Source organism: Muscardinus avellanarius (assembly GCF_963383645.1).
Source record: "Muscardinus avellanarius genome assembly, chromosome: 1".
Classification (NCBI taxonomy): Eukaryota; Metazoa; Chordata; class Mammalia; order Rodentia; family Gliridae; genus Muscardinus; species Muscardinus avellanarius.
The window spans coordinates 150,866,282-150,887,482 of record NC_137786.1 but is presented as its reverse complement, the minus strand read 5'-3'; the positions used below and the strand labels follow the sequence as shown (position 1 = coordinate 150,887,482).

The window sequence follows — 21,201 nt, the reverse complement described above, 5'->3', positions numbered from 1 at the left end:
AAGATGAATCTAAACCCCTATTTCTCACCAAACACAGGAATCAACTCAAGATGGATCAAAGACTTAGAAATTAGACCTGAGACTGTGAAGCTAGTAGAGGAAAGCATAGGTTCAACACTACAACATATTGGCACAGGCAGTAACTTTCTCAACAAAACCTCCAAAGCTCAGGAAATTAAAGCAAGAATAAACAAGTGGGATAACATCAAACTAAAAAGTTTCTTCTCATCAAAGGAAACTATTAATAACCTAAAGAGGAAGCCTACAGAATGGGAAAGGATCTTTACCAGCCACCATTCTGATAGGGGGCTAATATCCAGAGTATACAAAGAGCTCAAAAGACTCTACACTAGCAAAACAAACAACCCAATCAAGAAATGGGCAAATGAACTAAATAGACACTTCACAAAAGAAGAGATACAAAGGGCTAATAGATACATGAAAAGATGTTCTTCATCACTGGCCATCAGGGAGATGCAAATCAAAACTACACTGAGATTCCATCTAACCCCAGTCAGAGTGGCAAGCATAAAGAAATCAAATAACAACAAATGCTGGCGAGGATGTGCCTCACTAAGTGGCTGAGGCTGGCTTCGAACCTGCGTGATCCTCTTGTCTCAACCTCCCAAGCGTGGGGATTATAAGAGTGCACCACCACGCTCGGCAATCTATTACATATTTGGAACTAGGATTGGCAACTTGATGGTAAAGAATGGTTTTATTCTCCTGTGTGGCAGAATTCAGGTTAAAAGATTTTTGAGGTTTAAGTATATGAATTTATTGATGGCTACACAGTTTTTTTCAGCAGATGAACAACATTGAAAATAAACAAGCTTACACTTTTATGATGTAATATCTCCACTCCTCCTGAATATGCTCTTTCTTTGATATCAAAACCAAATGATGAGTTTAATGGTTCTTTACACTTGAACCAAGTATTGGGTCTCATAATTCGGGTAATGTTCTTTGCCTTAATATCATATTCAAATTGTTTTGATCCACGGAAGAAATAGAAGAACCCTATGAGACAAAGAACTAGGATTAGTTATCTCACATAGCTATATAATGGTTCCATAGTTTTTAATTTTATGAATGTAGAATAAAACAATACTACAGAGAACAAAGAAACGTATGGAATTATACAGATGTATTTCACTTTTCTACTGCCTTGTGGGAAATTATACTTTTATTTCCCTGGGGAGGAAGCCAGAGTATGAAATCTAAGTCTCAAGTGATTTGTTACCTTTATAGCTAGACAGTGGTTTAGGCCAGAAATTCTCAGACCAGATCTCAACAAAATGTCTCACTGACAGTCAGAAGAAGGCTCCTGTGGGTTTGAGCACTGGCATTCCATCTTCATCTCGTTAGAGCTGTAATACTTCTATTTTAGGGTTTGAGGTTCTGTGCTAGGTGTCATTGTAATACAAGATAATGTCACTCGAAAACATTTTGAGACTCCCAGTTACTCCATGGTCCAGGTTACTTTATTTGAATATAAAGCAGCTGGGACCTGTGCACTCAATTGCCTGAGGTTCTTTTTTAAAAATTAAAAAAAAAAATACTCTGTAACTGGGTGTGGTGGTGGGCACTTGTAATACCAGCATTTGGGAGGCTGAGACAGGAGGATCAAGGTTCGTGGACAGCCACAGCTACTTAGTGAGGTCCTTTGAAACTCAGTGAGACCCTGTTTCAAAATAAAGAATAAAAAATAGGGCTGGAGATGTAGCTCAAAGGTAGAATGCTCCTGGATTCCATCCCCAGTACCACACACACAAAAAAAAGGTTTAAAAAAGTTAAAAAACAAAACAAAACTTTGTACTGAGGCTTGACCTCAGGGGTATTCTATGTCCAAGCTACACCCTTAATTCCCCTGCCCTTTAATTTTTTTTTTTTTTCGGGTCTGGGGATGGAATCCAGGGGCATTCAATCTCCAAGCTACAGCCCCTTCCCTATTTGTTTTTTTTAATTCTTTATTTTGAAACCGGGTCTCACTGAGTTGCAGAGGGCCTCACTAAGTAGCTGAGGTTGTCCATGAACCGCGATCCTCCAGTCTCAGCCTCCGGAATGCTGGGATTACAAGTGTGCACCACCACGCCCAGCTCTGCCTTTAACTTTGAAACAGTCTCACCAGATTGCTGAAGATCTTGCTAAGTTACGAAGCCGGGTTTGAACTAGTGATCCTCCAGTCTTAGCCTCCCAAGTAATGGGAATGCAGGCATGTGCTACCATTGCCAGGCCCTGGGGTTCTTTTATGGGTGGGTCTCACCTCAGATTCTACTACCCCAGATAGTTGAAATTTGTAGTTTTCACACCTGAACCTATCTGTGCACAGTAAACTGCATATATTAAAGTTCTAGAATAACTGTTCGGCTTACGTACCTGTAGTTTTTTTTTCTTGGTGTTGGAGATTGAATCAAGGAGACATTCTACCTCTGAGCTTCCCCCCTCAGCTCACTTCATTTCTTATTCTGAAACAGAGTCTCTCCCTAGGTTGCTGAGGCTGGTCTTGAACTTGCAATCCTCCTGTCTCAGCCTCTCACGCACTGGGATTACAGGCATATGTCGCCACATCTGGCTGTGCTTGTATATTTTTCACACTCTTAGGGATGTCTTTTAGAGGGCATGTTGGATCAGTGATGAGTAAAACTAACTTTGGTATGTTTAGCGTAGACTGGGAATAGTATCAGCTAGAGCATGGTTCACTTACTGATTCTATCTGTGATAGTGTCTGCAGGGCATGCTCATTGCTTTATGTATATACTTAAGAGTGCTGAATTTACACTAAAATCACATTTCTAAGCTTCTGTGCTGTCTTCTTTTACAGTCAATACCATCTTGCAAGTATCCTAATAGTTTAGGCATCGATGTTTACCTTTGTACTGGAAAGCAGCGCCAACACGGAGACCAATTCCTGGGAAGAGTTTTACCACTCTCTGTGGGAACCCTCTGTCCATGGTTTGGGTCTTCTCGTCATACCTGTGTACGTGAATTTGAAAGGTTTCTACTGGATTTTTATTTTGGGGAGTCTAATTCTTCTACTGCCTAATTTGGAGACAAGTAGGGATGTGGGGGATAAATAGGCCTGTTAGAATAAAACCAATGGGATCCTAATAAAGATACAATGAAGACTGAATTAGGCTGAATAATTTAGTGTGTGTGTGTGTGTGTGTGTGTGTGTGTGTGTGTGTGTGTGTCTATGGTGCTGGGGATTGAACCCTATTGAAACAGGATCTCACTAGGGTGCTGACAGTCCCACTAAGTTGCTGAATCTGGTCTCGAACCTGTGATCATCCTGTTTTAGCCTCTCAAGTACTGGGATTAAAGGCATGTGCCACCCACACTCAGCTATTTATAGTATCTTGTAATCAGAAAATAATCATGGGAAAAGACCACATCATTTGCCTGAGTGGGTGCTATTCTGGGGATCTGTTAAACCCAGAGCTCTGCTTGAAACCTTTTTAGATTTTGATTAGATGTGTTTGTATTGTTGGCAGTTTGATTGGCATCGCCAACTTTATTATTTTATCTCTAATTAATTAATTAATTTTTGTGGCAGTGGGGATTGAATCCAGGGGCATTCTACTGCCGAGTTACATCCCCAGCCCTATTTTGTTTTTATTTTAAAACAGAATTTCCTAGGTTAATGATAGTCTTACTATTTGCTGAGGCTGTCCTCAAACCTATGATCCTCCTGTCTCAGGCTCCCAAATACTGGGATTACAGGCATGCACCACCATGGCTGGCTTGTCTTTATTTTTTAAGTTGGAGAAAGATCGTTGGACTTGTTGAAGCACCTCTTTAGTTTGGTAAACGGCTTTCGCCAGAGATTGCCTTCAACACAACTCATCTAAAGAAGACTAGAGATCACGTTTTTACTTTTGTCTGAGCCAAAGTGGTTCTGCTGTGGATATTTTCTTCCAGAATAAAATGACAATATAATTGTCTGCATACTTACCTCCAGCACCAAATGCCAACAAAGAAGTAAGTTTTTCTTCTGTTTTGGTCACAGACGGCTGCATCGATTTTCTTCACATGTCTTGGAAAGCCAAGCGTGTGAATGGATTTGGGATAATCTGGTAAGACTGCAAACCCTCTGATCACCCAGAAGTTCTCATCTAGAAAGAGAGAAAATGATTATTTTTCCTTCTCCCCAGAGGGAGAAAAAGTTGTATTGTGAAGTGTGAAAATAATTTAGTTGCCTCGTTCCTCTCGGCTTCAGAGGAAGTTTAGAAGCTTGAGTTAGACAATGATATTTGAACTCTATGCTTAGAGATTTAGTAATTTCATATCTTCAGCTATTTTTTTTTACTGTTTCTTTAGTTACTATCACTGACATTACACAAATAATATATAACTGGATAGGGGATAATGCCTATAATGTAACATTATGTAATAAGAATATATGTATAACCTTATCAATTGGCTTCACTATATTGATGGCTTCTCATCGATTAACTGTCAAAACAATCAAGTATGTTTGCATATATTCTTAATTTTAGCACTTAGGTATTCTCAAAAACTAGTAATCTGATGAAATCCATGCAAAAAGTAACGTTGCGCTGAGCATGGTGGCGCACACTTGTAATCCCCGCGCTTAGGAGGTGGAGACAGGAGGATCGTGCAGGTTCGAAGCCAGCCTCGGTGGCTTAGGAGACCCTGTTTCAAAAAAAAAAAAATAGGTCTGGGAGTGTAGCCTGGAGGTAGAAGGGTTTTCAGGAACCCCAGTACCACCACCAAAAAAAAAAAAATAAGTAAGGTTGCTAGATTAAATATAAGATACCAGCCAAACCTAAATTTTAAACTTAAACACACAATTTTTGCTATAAGTATATCTAAAATATTGTAAGGGATATATGTATATGTATATGTATATGTATATGTATAATTTATACATATATAACTTATTTCTTGGTTATTTGAAATTCAGAGCATCCTGTAGTTTTACTTGACAAATTTGACAACCCTACATAAAGGGAGCATAAAAGAGAAATTTATTCCTTTCGCCTGACAATAAGAGGGCTTTTAAAGTTTTTCTCATACAGATTTCTTTTAGTTCCTGTGCAGTTGGAATGGTGTTTATCTTCACAGTCACATAGAGTCCTGAAATAGATGTTCTTTTGGACAAGACGCTAAGATCAGAGCAGAGGCCCTGTCCATTTAGCTCAGGCATGGACCTTATATTTCTTGCACCAAAATGCCCACTGTCCAGTTCAGGCAGCCAGGAGAGGAGAAGAGTCATGATGGTGAGTTTACCTTTGAACACCAGAATCTTATCCTGGGGGTTCTCATAGGCAGCTTGAAGATTAGCTGGCAGAGATGGCCAGAATGAAGAAATTAATTCAAATTCAACATCGTCGATATCATAATAGATCCTCCACAAGTGCCTGCATTAAATAAAAAACACTTTACAAATGTGTTAAAGAAAACACTGTGATTTTAGGCTTTTTAAAAATAATATTGGTTGCTATTCTTCCTCAAATAATTTAGAGAATTATCCCAGTTTTGCTCAGCAAATTTAGGCAATTGTTTAATTCTATCCTTTGGACTACCAAGGGCAGGACAAGCCTCTTGGGTACTTTGAAAGGCAAACGATCCATGCCCATCTGATAAATAATTCTGAGTGCTCTCATTTTTGCAGCCACACCCAGCATTCTAAGCCAACACCACAATCCTGAGAGGAACTTTTTTCATGCTAATGTTTGCTGGAATGAAGAAATATTATTGTTAGCATGAGAAAATAATTTCTTAAAATTTCCTTTTTTTGCTGTAAAAATTTGAACCTATGAATGATACATAAGAAGTGCCTGTCTCTCATCTCCCTCCTCTTATGAGCCACTCCTCTCTGATGCTCATAATGGGCAGTCTCTCAGCCTGGGCTGGTCAGAGCATGGTAGTGATAGCATGTAATCATAGTGCTAAATAGTCCTGGGTGGAAGAAGTCTACTTTCAAAGATTCCTTTTTTTTTTTTTTTTGGTGGTACTGGGGTTCCTGGAAGCCCTTCTACCTCTGGGCTACACTCCCAGACCTATTTTATATTTTTGAAACAGGGTCTCTTATGCCAGAGCGGCTGGCTTCAAACCTCCGGGATCCTCCTGTCTCCACCTCCCAAGCGCGGGGATTACAAGCGTGCGCCACCACGCCCGGCTTCAAAGATTCTTTTCTTTTGCCCCTATATCATTGTCAAATCCTGATTCTCTGCTCTGAAAATAGGGTCATGGTCTACACAACTAACACATGATGTTGCAATTAAGTCTAGAAAGTTAAACATAATGAGAGAAGAGATTTTCTACCATCGCTAACACTGTCAACATAACATTAAGAAATGGTTAGTTGTATGCAGACACCTGTTTAACAACTGGATCCAGGTAGAAAAAAAACAAATTTAGCATTTTCTCCTTTTTTCTGCTTTCCAGAGTGAAAATATTCCAACCATGAGCAATTTAACCTACAGATGTGATGTGAACTAGTTTGCAAAATTCTTAAAAAATTAACAACAGACTCCTGAAAACAAGTAGAGGTTGGTTCCAGTACACCAACTATTTTATTTTGGCCAAGAAGTCACTGAAAGTAGATTCTACTTTATATCCATAATATATATTTGTTATCCATTATATAAATATATATATTAGGTAGAGATGTATATGCATATATGATACGTATGATGTATGATATATAATCTATTGCTAATGTTTAATATAACTCATTTATACTTTATATTATCACTCTAATATGTGTATATATATTTTCAGCAGTGGGGATTGAAACCAGCAGTGCTCTACCACTGAGCTACACCCCCAGTCCTTTTTATTTTATATTTTGAGACAGGGTCTCCCTAGATTGCCCAAGATGGCCTGGAATTTACAAACCTCCTGCCTTAGCTTTCAGAGTTGCTGAGATTATCAGTGTGCACCACCACACCTGGTCTCCTTATTTCCTCTAATCTTATGGTAATTCAAAAATTGCTTAAGATATTTAAAACCATTTCATCAGAAAAGTGTAAGGCATATATGCACATGGTCAAACATTTAAAGGGTATGCACAATTATAAAATATAACGTAAAAGGCACACATTCACACAGTCCCCACAACTCCTCTTCAACCCTAAGTCCCTTGAAAAAAAAGTCTTCACAGGAAGTTGAGATATTTAAGGGAGTGAGTTTACCTGCCTTTAAAGAACATTACTTCTCTGCGGAAGGTGGTGATTGCATCAAAGGTCAAGTCGGGGTCACAGGCCTGGGGCACAGTCGGTCCCTTTGGTTTGGACGTTGCCTTAGGGAACCCTCCTTTTATGAGAAAAAAATACCACAGTGAATTAAGAAGGCATGAGGAAATATGCCTACCCAGGGATCTTACCTAAGTGAATATTTGCTTCATAATATTTCAAGAAGTGTCTTTCTCAATTTCCTTTCTGAAAAGCTTCCTATTTAGTTCACACACATTCAGATTGATAATTTTGCTCACCATAGATGGATTGAATGCCATTTATATCATCTTGGGAGAGTGGGTATTTGCTTGGATCCAGGGAGACATAATTTGGAAACATCAAGGCTGTCTGATCATTGGAGTGAGAGAGTCCCAAAGAATGGCCAAATTCATGAGCAGCCACAAGAAATAAGTTGAACCCTAATAAAAACAGGGGAAATGTGAGTTGACCAGAGGGAGGAAGACTGCACCCAAGACCAGAAAGTATCCAAGGGGGTGAAGAAATGTCAATGTACAACAGCTGATTTTTATAGTATAGGCACCACCTATCTAGGAAATAGTTCAATACTATTAATTGGTATCCAGCACATCACAACACCACAGAGGAATTCAACCAAGAGTAGGCAAATGCCTTGAAATGAGTGACTGAGAAATAGGTGGTATTACTAAAAAAATAAAAAGAAGGTACAAATTTTCAGTTGCTGCTCTGTTTTACTATATATGATCCTGTCATTTCTACTTACATTCTTCAGAGTTTCCACTGACTGTAGGATAGTCCAGACACATCTCCACATGGCCCCCTGTGATCTAGTCTCCATCTTTCTTCCAGCTTCATATATATATATATATATATATATATATATATATATATATATATATATATTTACTGGAGATTGAGCCCAGGGACATTCTACCACTGAGAATCACTCCTACTTCTTTAATTTTTTATTCTGAGACAAGGTCTTGCTAAATTTCCCAGGCTGGCCTTGAACTTGTGATCTTTCTGCCTTGGCTCCTGAGTAACTGGGATTATGGGTGCATATTGCTGCACCTGGCCAGCCTCATTTTTTTTTTATATCCCACGAGTTTGCCATATTGAATCATTTGCATTCCTCATCTGTACCATGTTCTTTCTGGTCTCTATGTCTTTATTCCTTTGGTCCTTTTCCCCAGAATATTGTGTCATTCCCTGCCACCCTGAGGGAAAGTAACAAAGTGGTCAGAATATACCCTTTTTGAAACTGCTGGCTGGTGCCTCACCTTGGTCAAGGGCTCTATCTGTTCCTTGCATTGCTCAGATGAGGCTTGCCAACTTGAGGCCAATAACTCTATGGACTTTTTGATCATTTACTCCACACATCCCATTTGGCAGAGGCTTGAAGCAATGTGGGTATTGTTAATTACTGCTAAGTGCTAGATTTTTTTTTTCAGTACTGGGGCTGGAACTCAGGGTAATTCTACCTCCAAGCTACACCCCAGCCCTAATTTTTATTCTGTATTTTGAAATAGGGTCTCACTGAGTTGCAAAGAGCCTCGCTAAGTAGCTAAGGCTGTCCATGAACCGCCATCCTCCTGTTTCAGCCTCCCAAATTCTGGGATTACAAGAGGATGCCACCATGCCTAGTTAAGTGCTAGATTTAAAAGAATAAAAAGATAGTAGAATGTTTGCTTGATCTCTGCTTCTAGATATAAAAGCAAAGCCTGGCCAAGCAAGGGGAGTGATCCTGCTTTGGTAAGTGTTAGGATATTTCTTACAACAGTGTGTTGGGCATATCTATCTTGCCTTTAGACAAAGACCAAAGAAAGATTGGGACACATCTCGGGAGAAGGTATGCAGCAGACATGGTTCACTTGACCCCTCAGCATCCATTGTTTGGATGCCAGTGTTCCTCCTTCACCCTCTTCTTGTGATACTAACTCACATGGCAATGTGGCAACCAAGCCTGGGTTGTCTCTGCTTCTGCCAGAAGTGCAGTCAGCACTGAACTAAACCTCACCAGCACTTGGAAGAACAGTTTTTGCATGTGCCCCAACTAAGCAGTAAGAAGCCCTGGGCCATTTTGTGTCATAGGCTTTTATTCCCCCCAGAAACTGTAGAACTACTCCAAACAGACTATATAGAGTCACTTGGTCAGGGATGAACTGAGGCCTTGTGTGCTGCCCACCAGGAGAGGTATAACTTAAGTATTTCTGGAAACCTGGAAGCCAGCAGCAGACCCAAGGTCATTGGTTCAATAAGGAAAAGAGAATGAAGAGAAGCAGAGAATCTTTTTAAGATGCATACTTTGGGCCAGGCATGATGGTGCACACCTCTAATCCCAGTACTTGGTAGGCTGAGACAAGAGGATTTCAGGTTTGAGGCCAGCCTCACGAACTAGCAACACCCTCAGCAACTTGAAGAAACCTTGTTTCAAAATGAAAAATAAAATAGTCTGGAGGTATAGCTCAGAGCCAGAATTCCCCTATTTTCAATCTCTAGTACCAGGAAAAAGTTGCATACCACGTTACTGTAGTAAAGTTTGGGGTTTTGTTTGAAAAGGAATAAAATAACTCTAGCACTAGTTGGGTCCACTATGAGTGATAAAATCAGCATACTTGGTTTAAAAAATAGGTCAAATATAAGACTTAACATTTAATCCCTTCACAGGGGCACACAAGTTAGAAGAGTACATTCATGCCTTATACAGACTCCTTATGGGACATGAGCCCACACACTATTTAACTGCAAGTTCTAAATGACCACCTTCCTAGAGTCTTTCAGTCTTCAAGCAATAGATGACTTCTGCTATTGATACAACACATAGCACATTCTGCTGCCCTGTATGGTGAGCATGTAAGATCTAGATAGGAGTCTGTATAAGGCATGAACGTATCCTTCTAACTCTTGTGCACCTGTGAAGGGATTAAATCTTAAGTCTTATATTTGACTATCTATCTAGGTCTTACAGGATCATGAATCTTTGGAGGGCAGAAACTTTTCAAGTACAGTTTTGTGATCTGTATGACATCTTGCATAGTTTGGGACACATGATGGATCCTTGGGCATTGTGGACAAACGAATAAGTATATGAAATAAGTGAAGAATGCTCAGATTATAGCAAGATTAACAATTTTATAAGGGTTTTTATGTGAATAAGGCTCTGGATTATACATGCACAATTTTCTGAAAAGATGCTGAGCAATTTCATTGATGTCACCCATAAAAAATTGTGAAAATATTTAGAGACAAAAGGTAACTAGTTGAAAAGCTATTCCTTTCAGATATTCCTTAGAATAATACACTTTTTTCATTAAGAAAATTAGGTTCACCTGATTCATCCTTGGTCGTCCAGTTTTCATCCTCGTCAAAGTGAGTGTCGCCACCCAGACCCAGACCTGGAGGAAAGGCATGGCCGAGGACTCCCAAGGGGCCGTCAAAGTGCCGCGGACACCAACCATGAACTAAGATATAATTCACAGGGGAAAATCAATCTCCTCAAATCTCACGAGATGAAAATAGCCACTTTTCTCTTTCTTGAAAACCTTATCTTGAGGGATCTTTTTTGGTTTCGATATTAAGGTGATACTGGCCTCATTGAAGAAGTTTGGAAGGATTCTGTCTCTTTGTATTTCATGCAATAACTTGTAAAGTATTACAGAAACAAATCTACATACTTATAGCCAACTGATTTTCAACAAAGGAGTCAAACATATAAAATGTTGGAGAAAAGATAGCCTTTTCAACAAATGAATATTCATTTGAAGAAAAATGAAATTAAATCCTTACTGCTTACTCTGCATAAGAGTCAACTTGAGATGGATCAAAGAGTTGGAAATTAGACAAATTTTGAAGTTACTAATGAAGGGTATAGGTCCAATACTTTAACATATAGGCATGGGTAGAAACTGCTTCAATTAGACTCCCCAATGCTCAGGAATTTAAGACAAAAATTTATAAGTGAGATGGCATTAAAAAGCTTCTCATCAAAGGAAACCATCAAGAGTCTAAAGAGAGATCCTACAGAATGGAAGATCTTTGCCAGCTATTCCTTCAATAGAGGACTAATTTCTAGAATATACCAAACACTTAAAACATTCAGGATTACTAAAACAAATAACCCAATCAAGAAATGGGCAATTGAACTAAATAGGTACTTCACAAAAGAAGAGATATAAATGGTTAAAACATATATTAAAGAATATTTCAATTTCATTAGCAGTCATGGAGATGCAAATCAAAACTACATGGAGATTCCACTTAACCCCAATCAGAATGACAATTATCAAAAAGTCAAACAACAATAAATGCTGCTGACGATGTGGGGAAATAGGAACTTTTCTATACTGTTGGTGGGATTGCAAATTAGTGCAGCCACTATAAAGATTCCTCAGAAAATTGTGAATGGATCCACTATATGATGCAGCTATACCACTCTTGCATATCTACCCAAAGGGATGGAAGTCAGAAAATCATAGCAATGTATGCATATCCATGTTTATAGCAGCACAATTCACAATAGCCTAATTATGGAACCAACCTAGGTGTCTATCAACAGATGAATGAATTACACAAATTGTGGAATATACACATAATGGAATTCTACTCAGCAGTCAAGAAGAACAAAATAGTGTGCATGTATGCCTCTACCATCTTGTACTCCATTAAGATTATGACTACAATGCACCAATAAAAATTAATAAAAGAAGAACAAAATAATCTCATTTTTAGTAAAATGGATGGACCCAGAGAACATTATATTAAGTGAGATTAGCCAGTCACAGAGAGTGAAGTGTCGTATGTGTTCTCTCATTTGTAAAAGATAAAGAGTAATCTGGATACCAGAAATTCTTCAGATAATTGAAGAGAAACCTAAGTGGAGTCAGGGGGGTGGTCCAGGGGAAGGAGAAGGGGTAGAGGGAGGATCAATGGAGATGTCACTTTCATCGACATAATGTACATATGTGAGAATATCAAGGCCAGTCTCAATGCTCTGCGTGGGGAGGGGCGAGTGGGGAGGGAGCTGAGGGAAAGCCCACCAAGTGCTGTGCGTGTGTATGTCACCATCACTGTGAACTACATTATGATGTGAGACTATAAGACTATAATATATATAAAAATATATCATATTTTATATAAAAATAAAACTAAGAGGGGAAAAAAGAGAAAACCTTACTTCGAGTCCTAAAGGCAATCATGATGTCTGCAATGCCTTTGGAAATCTTGGTGAATATTAATGGAGTGACCTTGCTCCATACTTCCAGAGCTCTTTGAATGGCCTCATCCACATCAGCTTGTTCCATATCCGGAGTGTAGTTCATTATTCTGAAAAATTAACAAATCTATAACAACTGCTGGTTATACATGTATGTATGTATGTACACATATCCTATAAAAATCACATGTTTGTCAATCATGAGCTGTAGTAACTTGGTATGGTGCTGTTATCTTACATTTTCTTCCTTCTTTTTTTGTGTGTGGTACTGGGGTTCCTGGAAACCCTTCTACGTCCGGGCTACACTCCCAGACATATTTTATATTATTTTTATTTGGAAACAGGGTCTCTTAAGCCAGCAAGGCTGACTTCGAACCTGCACGATCCTCCTGTCTCTGCCTCCAAAGCACAGGGATTACAGGTGTGCACCACCACACCCAGCTCTTCTTTCCTTTTATTGGTGCATTGTATTATATACAATAGTGAGAGCCATCACGATACTTTCATATATGCACATAACATTATTTGGCTGTCTCCTTCCTTGCAGCTCTTCCTTCTTTCCCCTCCTCCCATCCCCTTCCCCCTTCCAGTACTCTACTGGTCTCTTTCCTAATTTTAATGAGGCCCCTTCTCTTTCCTATTTCTTTTCTGGCTTCTACATATGAGAGAAAAAATGTGGCCCTTGATTTTATGAGTCTGGCTTATTTCATTTAACATGATGTTCTCCAGGTCCATTTATTTTTCTGCAAATGACTTAATTTTATTCTTCTTTATGGCTGGATAAAACTCCACTGTGCATATATACCATAATTTCTTTATTCATTCATGTGTTGATGGACATCTAGATTGGTCCTTTGATTTGGCTACTGTGACTCATGCCTCTTTATTAAATGAAGTACTTCTATATGTTATATATCAGTCAATTCCAATGTCTTTTCTAAGAGTCAGGTAGTACTATAACATTTTAACAAAGGGGGCTCCCAGAGATTAAATGACTTCCCTAAAATCACACCCTATGCAGATGGAATTCATCTCCTCTATGCATTTGCTTGTATAAGAATGCATTTGGAATATGGTTTTTAAAAAATTGAGATTTTCCTAAATGGATTGTGAAATTTAGTCTTTTGCATGTGCCATATACCATAAATCTCATACAAGAGCCACAAAGAATTACTCTGAAAAAGATGTTTCTCCTGTTTCTATTTTCTGTCTTGCTAAACCCATTTAACTTTTTTTAAAATCTTAAGTCCTAAGACTCAGTAAAATGAAAGAAGAACTCCAGGTAAAGGGTCCAGCATGGTGGTCAAGTCCACTACCTGTTTCTCAGTTTGGGTGCACACATCACCTCCTTTCTAGGAATGATGCAGTTCCCTTTTCCTTGAAATTCATGAAGGCAGATCACTTACTTCACGGTTAGACCCATAGGAGAACTGACAACTCTAGTGTGCAACACACACACACACACACACACGCACACACACACACGCACACACACCCCACACTCTTTAACCTGCCTTGCTTGTGTCACAGCAGAACCTTCCCATTCTCTCTGCATACACCTCATCCGTGCCTTCAGGCACCTGCAGTTAGATGGTCCTGGGCTCTCATGAGGGAGCTGAGCCTAGAGATTAGGGCACATCTGGGGAGCCAGTCTCCTGTGCAACCTCGTCCACAATAAATGGCCTTTCTTTTCAGTTTCTGTGTTTATGGTTGCAATGATAGCAGTGCCTTTATCACAGGTTGTTGGGAGGATGGACGCCTGACATCTACAAAGTGACGTGCTCCTGGAACGGACGTGCCACTATTACGATTGAATCTTGGATCTTGTACTCATGCTCCTTTGGTGGACATAAGGGAACAGAAGCATTACCTGTACGTGAGGTTGTGTTTTCTCCACCCGGGAAGTGTGTAACCATACTGACCCACGTCAGGCACCCCACACCGGGGTGTCTTCATGATCTCAAGAGTATTCGAGTCCAGTTTTCCAGTCACGGTCAACCCAAAAAATGCTTGCATTTCCTGAAGTTTGCCATCGAGGAGACTCCTATTCTTGCTTTGAACAAGATGGCTCCCTTCTATTTCTAGAGAGTAGAACTGGTTGAGATATGCCTGGCCAAAAAGAGAAAATGAGGTACAGACTACCAGAAAGCAAATTTCTATTTCAAGACAAAACAAAATGGCTTGCAATCCTTTTTGGTAGCAAGGAGGGATAAAAGCAAGTAAATAGTGAAGAGAAAAGAAAGGAAGGAGGCAAAGAGGAAAGAAAAGAGTCACTTTGCTCTTTCAGTTCTGAGAATCTGTTGATTTATAAGTGACTAGAATTAGCCAAGCCACATAGCCCATAAAACTCCAAACGTTTGTAGCACAGGATAAATCTTCCACTAATTGTTAGACGATGACACATTGTACTTTTTGTGTGTGTGTGTGTGTTGATACTGGGAATTGAACCCAGGGCATGCTATCTCCAAGCCACATACACAGCCCTTTTCATTTTTTTTATTTTTAAAACAAATTCTTCCTGGGTTGCTGAGCATCTCAGTAAATTGCCGAGTCTTGTTTCGAACCTGTGATCCTTCTATCTCAGCTTCCCAAGTGCTAGAATTACAGCAACCACACTGCTCATCTTATATATTTTTGTTATTACTTTCACTTGGGTATTTCCTTGAAACAAGGAAGAGATAGGTAATTATCGATTTTTCAAATGTATATGATTTAAGTAAATATAACAAATTAGCTAGACAGACTTTTAGGGAAAATTTCAAATATGAAAAATATATGATATTTATCTCATATATGAAAAATGCATATGTAAATAAGGGCTTCCAAATTGTAGCTGGGGTTCTTCTAGCTATCTTAAAATGCTTTTACAGAGATCTCTGTTCTTGTAGGGCAGTGCTCTTTTTCTTCTCACTATCCCTTCACTCTGACTACTGCTCAAAGCTGTTGCAAATTCTGCTTCCCTGTCTACCCCACCCCTGCACCCCTTACTTTGGTGTCTTTACAGCTAGATAAATGAAAAGCATCTCCTTCACACAAGAAAGTTCTGGACTCTTTTTGCGGGCATTTGCTGTCTTTTTAGGTCCCCAGAGAAGCAATAAAATGAACTTTTTATTGATAGTTGTTAATAACATTTACTGAGACAGTACCTGAGCCAGTTGCACGTTTTCCTCATTTTCCACCATTCGGTCTGCAGGAAATGCAGAAGAGAGTGGTATAAAAAGCAAAAGTAGAGGTGGAAGGGTCCTCATTCCTCTCTCTGTAGAGTTAAAGCCTGTTCCTGTTTGCACAGAATTTAGAAAGTAGGAGTGAGACGTGGCATGGATTGGCTTGTATCATCATTTAATAAATAACAGGAAAGGACACTTGCCACGAAGCATGTCATGACTTGCTTTTCTTTTTTTTTCCTTTTCTTCCTTAGATAGACTGGATTTCACAATCATTGTCTGTGATTGTTTAGTAAACACATTGTTCAGGATTGAATCGAATATGGTGTGCAGTGAGCCTCCAACTTTTCTTCTTGAAGAGTTGGTGGTTTCTCTATTTATAAATTCTTGAGAGTTTACAAAATAATCCTTTTCTGAAGGAAACCCCAAATATCGTAGTAGTGTGATATTACAGAAAGACAATCGAATCAAAAATCAGATTGTGCTAATTAACTAAGGTAAGTATCACATGTTTTTTTAAATGTTTATACTTTTATTGGTGCAATGGAATTTATACACTATAGTGAGATTAAGTGACACATCTGATGTAGCATCAAAAGTTCATTAGGCACCTATTACTATATTTGCCTGTTACTGAATGCAACCATGTTAGAGAATTTGGACTTAGACACTAATGTTGGATAAATGCAGGCAGGAAGCTAAATTCATGGTGCAGAGGATGAAAGCTAGGAAGGGCCGAGAGGCAGGCGGATCACGGCAGAGCAGATCACTGTAGATGGTGTGGCCCAGGAACTGAGTTCCTGCACAAACTCAGCTTGCACTGGGGCTGGATCTTGGAAGATGTGTAGAAAGTGAATCTCACCAGTGAAGGAATATGGCGTAGAAGTGTGGAAGGCTATGGGAGCAGGTATCATAGTAGAACTGAGCTGAAGAAAATCTGATCTAGTTAGGGAATGTAGGGACAAAGGGACATGGCTCAACAGCAAGGAATAAAAGCCTGAGAGGGAGCAACTGCCTGAGGAAAGAGCCCACTAGAGTGAGAAGCCCACTTCTTTACAGGCTGGGGGATTTTTAAGAGGTTAGGAAGGGAGGGAGTGTACAGGAACAATCGTGTGTCCTGCCAAATTGGTGGGCTTGGAGTTCAGCCACATTTGGTCTGTTAGGGGTATTTCTCTTCACTTCATGCCATTTCATGGGTTTTTTTTTTGTTCTGAATCTTCTCTAGCCAGACCTCACAGTGCCCTCCGGTCTGACCAGAGGAGACATATGTGTAAATAGTCCTGGCAAGTGGGCGAAAGGTTTCCTGGAGAAGATGCTGACTGGGAAGGTGGATAGCTCATAGAAGGAGCAGGTGATGAAGCTCACTGAAGACTGAACCAGAAATACAGGTGAAGATGGTGTGAGCTATTTAGATTAACTTTTTTTTGTGTGTGATACTGGGGATTGTACTCATGGTTATTCTACTTCAGACCACACCCCCTCATTTTATGTTTTATTGTGAGGCCGGGTCTTGCTAAGTTGCTGAGGCTGCCCTTGAACCTGCAATCCTCCTGTCTCACCCTTCCAAGTACTGAAATTATAGGCATGTACCACCATGCATGGCTGGATTAATCTTAATATATTATTTTCTTCTTTTCTTAGGGCACTTTTTGATGAAGACATGTCCCTTCTCAGTTGTTCTAATGCTTTTCTGTAACAATTGTTAAAATTCCCATCTCTTATATTCCACATGTTAACTCTTCAATGCGTGGATCTTGCCCACTATGCCCTTCCTTGTCTGTACCCTCAATAAAATTTCCATGACATCACTGAAGAACTTAAACTCAACCCTAAGTAGACATTTCTTTGCCTTTAAAGCTGGTCCTAATTATAAATGTATTTCAGTAGTATACTCTATCCATTGAACACAGACACACACACGCACACATGCACGCACTTACACACACATGTATAGTTTGAAAAGATCTAATTGGCCTTCTGGGAGGTACAGATGGAGAGAAGTAGGCAGGCAAGGTGAATGCATTTTAGTGGCATTGGGAGCTGGTCTCTATGCATGATTTCTTTATTATTCCTTTTAAATTGTAAAATATTTTAAAATCCTAAAACATTTAGATTTTTATTTTTTTATTTTTTATTTTTATTTTTGGTGGTACTGGGGTTCCCGGAAGCCCTTCTACCTCCAGGATACACTCCCACGGGCTACACTCCCAGACCTATTTTTTTACTTTTTATGTAAAAACAAGATTTCTTAAGCCAGCGTGGCTGGCTCTGAATCAGCGCGGCTGGCTCCGAACCAGTGAGATCCTCCTGTCTCCGCCTCCCAAGTGCGGGGATTACAAGCGTCTGCCACTACACCCAGCTTGATGCTATCTTTTTATAATTAAAATAAGCATGTCTTTGCCCCAGCTATTCATACCTTCTGCTCAACTCCACAGAGACCACCTTGCATTATTTTTCTAGCTTTTTCCTCATACTTAACTCCTCATGTTTATGCTACTCCTTGAGTTTTCAATGTTGAATGTTATTATTAATATTTTTGTATAAAAGAAAAAGACTAGAGGCGGGTGTGGTGGCGCACGCTTGTAATCCCAGCTCTTGGGAGGCTGAGACAGGAGGATCGCACAGGTTGGAAGCCAGCCTCAGCTACTTAGTGAGGCTCTCAGCAACTTAGTGAGACCCTGTTTCCAAATAAAGTATAAAATAGGTCTGAGAGTATAGCCCAGAGGTAGAAAAGCCCTTGGGTTCTACCTTCAGTACGAGAGAGAGAGAGAGAGAGAGAGAGAGAGAGAGAGAGAGAGAGAGAGAGAGAGAGGAGTAGAGAGAGAAGAGAAAAAGAGAAGAACTAAACATTCACCTTACCTTCTCTTTAATTTTTCTAATTTTGTTATATAAAGCTTTTGTTGGCTCACTAGTCATCATTTTTGTGTGCTATAGCCATGAATATATTCATGAGAGGGCCGTGTAAATACTATGATTACATTTCCTTCATCATATGACATTTGTCTTTTCTAAACTTTTGATTTTTATTTATGAGTTTTCCCCCACATTTTTAAATAGAACTCTCAAAGCCTCCTCAAGATAAACATGCCAGAAGTCTAGTAATATGATTTTTCCTCATTGAATCAATTCCTCTGAGACACTTTGTCTTCTCCAATGTGAGTCTGTTGCAAAACTGTTGTCCTGTCGTCAACCAGAGAATTCCTGATGTAACTCTGTGTTAGGGCTCTGGTACCCGGATTTAATTTCTACACATTTCTTGACTTGTTCCCTTATTTGGATGGAGCTTAGCTCTCAGAAATTTTCTAAGAAAAAAAGGTCAAAAAATAAATATTTGAGCATTTTCATGGCTAAGGATGCTCTGTATTCTATCCTCATACTTGATAGAGAGGTTGTCTCTAGATAGAAGCTCAGGCTGAAATAAATTGTCTTTAGAAACTGAAAGCCACTGTTCCACTCTTTTGTAGAATCTAGTGTTGCAATTAAGAATTCTCTAATAATTTAAAAAATTTTGGAAATTTTTCTTTACCCCCATATTCTGAAATTTCCTAAGTGTGTGTGTGTGTGTGTGTGTGTGTGTGTGTGTGTGTGTGTTCCTGGGGATTGAACCCAGGGGCATTTTCTACCTTCAAGCTACACCTTAGCCATATTTAGGTTTTTGTTTTCAAATGGGGTCTCCCTAGGTTGCTAAGAGCCTCACAACATAGTTGAAGCTGTTCTTGAACCTGAGATCTTTCTGTTTCAGCCTCCCAAGTACTGGGATTATAGATGTGCACCACCCCACCCAGCATAATAATGTGTTATGTGGATCTTCTTGTGTGATTGTTTCTGGGTAGTAAGTGGGCCTTTTCACTTTGGGACGTTCAAATGGAGTGGTTTCTTGTATAATTTTGTTTTTAAAGCTTTCCTGTCATTTTTCTTTTTCTTTCTGGAATGCGTATTTGTTGAACCTCCTGTACTAAGCTTTTGTTTCTAATACAGCCTTTCCTATTTCTTACCAACTTTACTTGCTAGCTCACCTATTGAATACTTCTTTAAGCTATATATTTTTTATTTCAAAGAGATCTTTCTAGTTCTCTGAGTAACCTTTTACATTTTTATTTTTACTTTCTTTGCACTTTTAGTGTATTTTTGATGTAAAATACTGTCTTTTTGAGAAATTTAAAGTTAATCATTCTTGAATTTATTCTGACATTTTTCTTTAGTGCTCAGGATTATCTCTCTTTCCTCTAAATTTCTTTTTTGGTCTCTGTTTTTCACATTGGAATGTTTTTAAAAAATGTTTGGCGACTTTGTGTTGTGCAATGTGTTTAAGAATGAGAGAAAAGAATGCTGACTGTGCAAGGGCCAGTTACACGGGGGGCTGGGCTGGTGTATTGCTGTCCTTCCCTGCAGGGAGGTGGGGCAGGTCCTAGACATCTCATGTGATGGACTAGTCATCCATCCAACTGAATGAACTTTCATTGAACACAATAGAAACCCCCCAAATAACAGAGGCTTAATACAATTAAAGTGTATTTCTCCCTCACATAAAGAAGCACATATTTGGTAGTCCAAGGTTTCTGTGGCAACTTCTCATCATCAGGGATGTAGGCAGCATTGACCTGCTTACTCTGTTCTCTTAGATCTATGCCTCATGGTCCCGGTAGCTTCTCAGGCTCCAGCCATTGCAGCTGCTTTAGGGGCAGCAGAAAGAGAGAAGGCAGAGAAAGAACAAATTCTCAGTCTCTTTTTAGAAGCTCCACACATTTGGATTGCACATTTTTGTCTAGAAATCAAACAGGTGGCCACATCCAGCTATACCCAAGCTACACAGTGTAGTCTTTCAGTTCAGTGTATTGATACCACTTATGAAATTGGGATCTCCTTGCAGAAGTAGAACCGGAGGATCAACATCAGGGTTGGTGACTAACAGCCTCTGTCATGCTGAGGCTTTTCCAATATCAGTACCTGTAAATATTTTCTCTTGGGCAGGTAAGTTTCTTCAGAGAGGATGCCTACAATTTTTTAGCATTTAAATATCCCTGCAGGGAAAGGATAGGTGTCTCTGGTACCCCATGTCACCATTCGTTGGCACCTCGGAGTTAGCTGCAACAATAGTAAGTGAGTTTGGATAACTCACCTTACCCAGACAAAGTGCAGCCCTGAACACATGTTATGCATCTTTCTGCTTTCTGCAACAGATTCCACATAGAAGGATAAGAGAGTAAACATTTTCAGGGACAATCCTTACCCAATGGAGGCCGTGAACTGAAAACTGGATGTCCCAGGTTCTTGTCCACAGGAGATGTGAAGAACTCCAAGGTGTTATATAGGGTTCTCCAGAGGCCCTGGTGGAACTGAGGACCAGTTACTCAGCAGAAATCCGGATAACCCATACATGGGCAGATTGGCTTTTCTTTCTTCCTTGTCCCACTCTATATGCTGCCTTGCTCTGCTTGCTGGGATCATGTCCTCCCCTCAAAAATAATTATATCAAGGTCTTGACTTAGGCTTTGCTTTTAAATAAACTCAACCTTACTAAAAAGGAATTTTATTATTTAAATTCTAAGCTCAGGTCTTTATGTCTCTGATACTCATACAAAACATCAGTGGGACAAACAGAAAATACCACAGGTTGTCAAGAAGGAAATTAAAGAAAAAG

General features: G+C 39.5%; 1 protein-coding gene across 1 annotated transcript; it reads right to left on the bottom strand.

Moving 5' to 3' along the window:
* Nucleotides 1-787: 787 nt before the first annotated feature.
* On the bottom strand, nucleotides 788-15,644 carry MMP27 (matrix metallopeptidase 27; the record flags this gene model as incomplete). Its single annotated transcript, XM_080688870.1, has 10 exons — nucleotides 788-1,020; nucleotides 2,873-2,976; nucleotides 3,956-4,115; nucleotides 5,254-5,384; nucleotides 7,164-7,284; nucleotides 7,463-7,624; nucleotides 10,514-10,645; nucleotides 12,358-12,506; nucleotides 14,267-14,505; nucleotides 15,543-15,644. 10 exons carry the CDS (start codon nucleotides 15,642-15,644, stop codon nucleotides 788-790), a joined length of 1,533 nt encoding a protein of 510 aa, XP_080544996.1.
* Nucleotides 15,645-21,201: the final 5,557 nt, after the last annotated feature.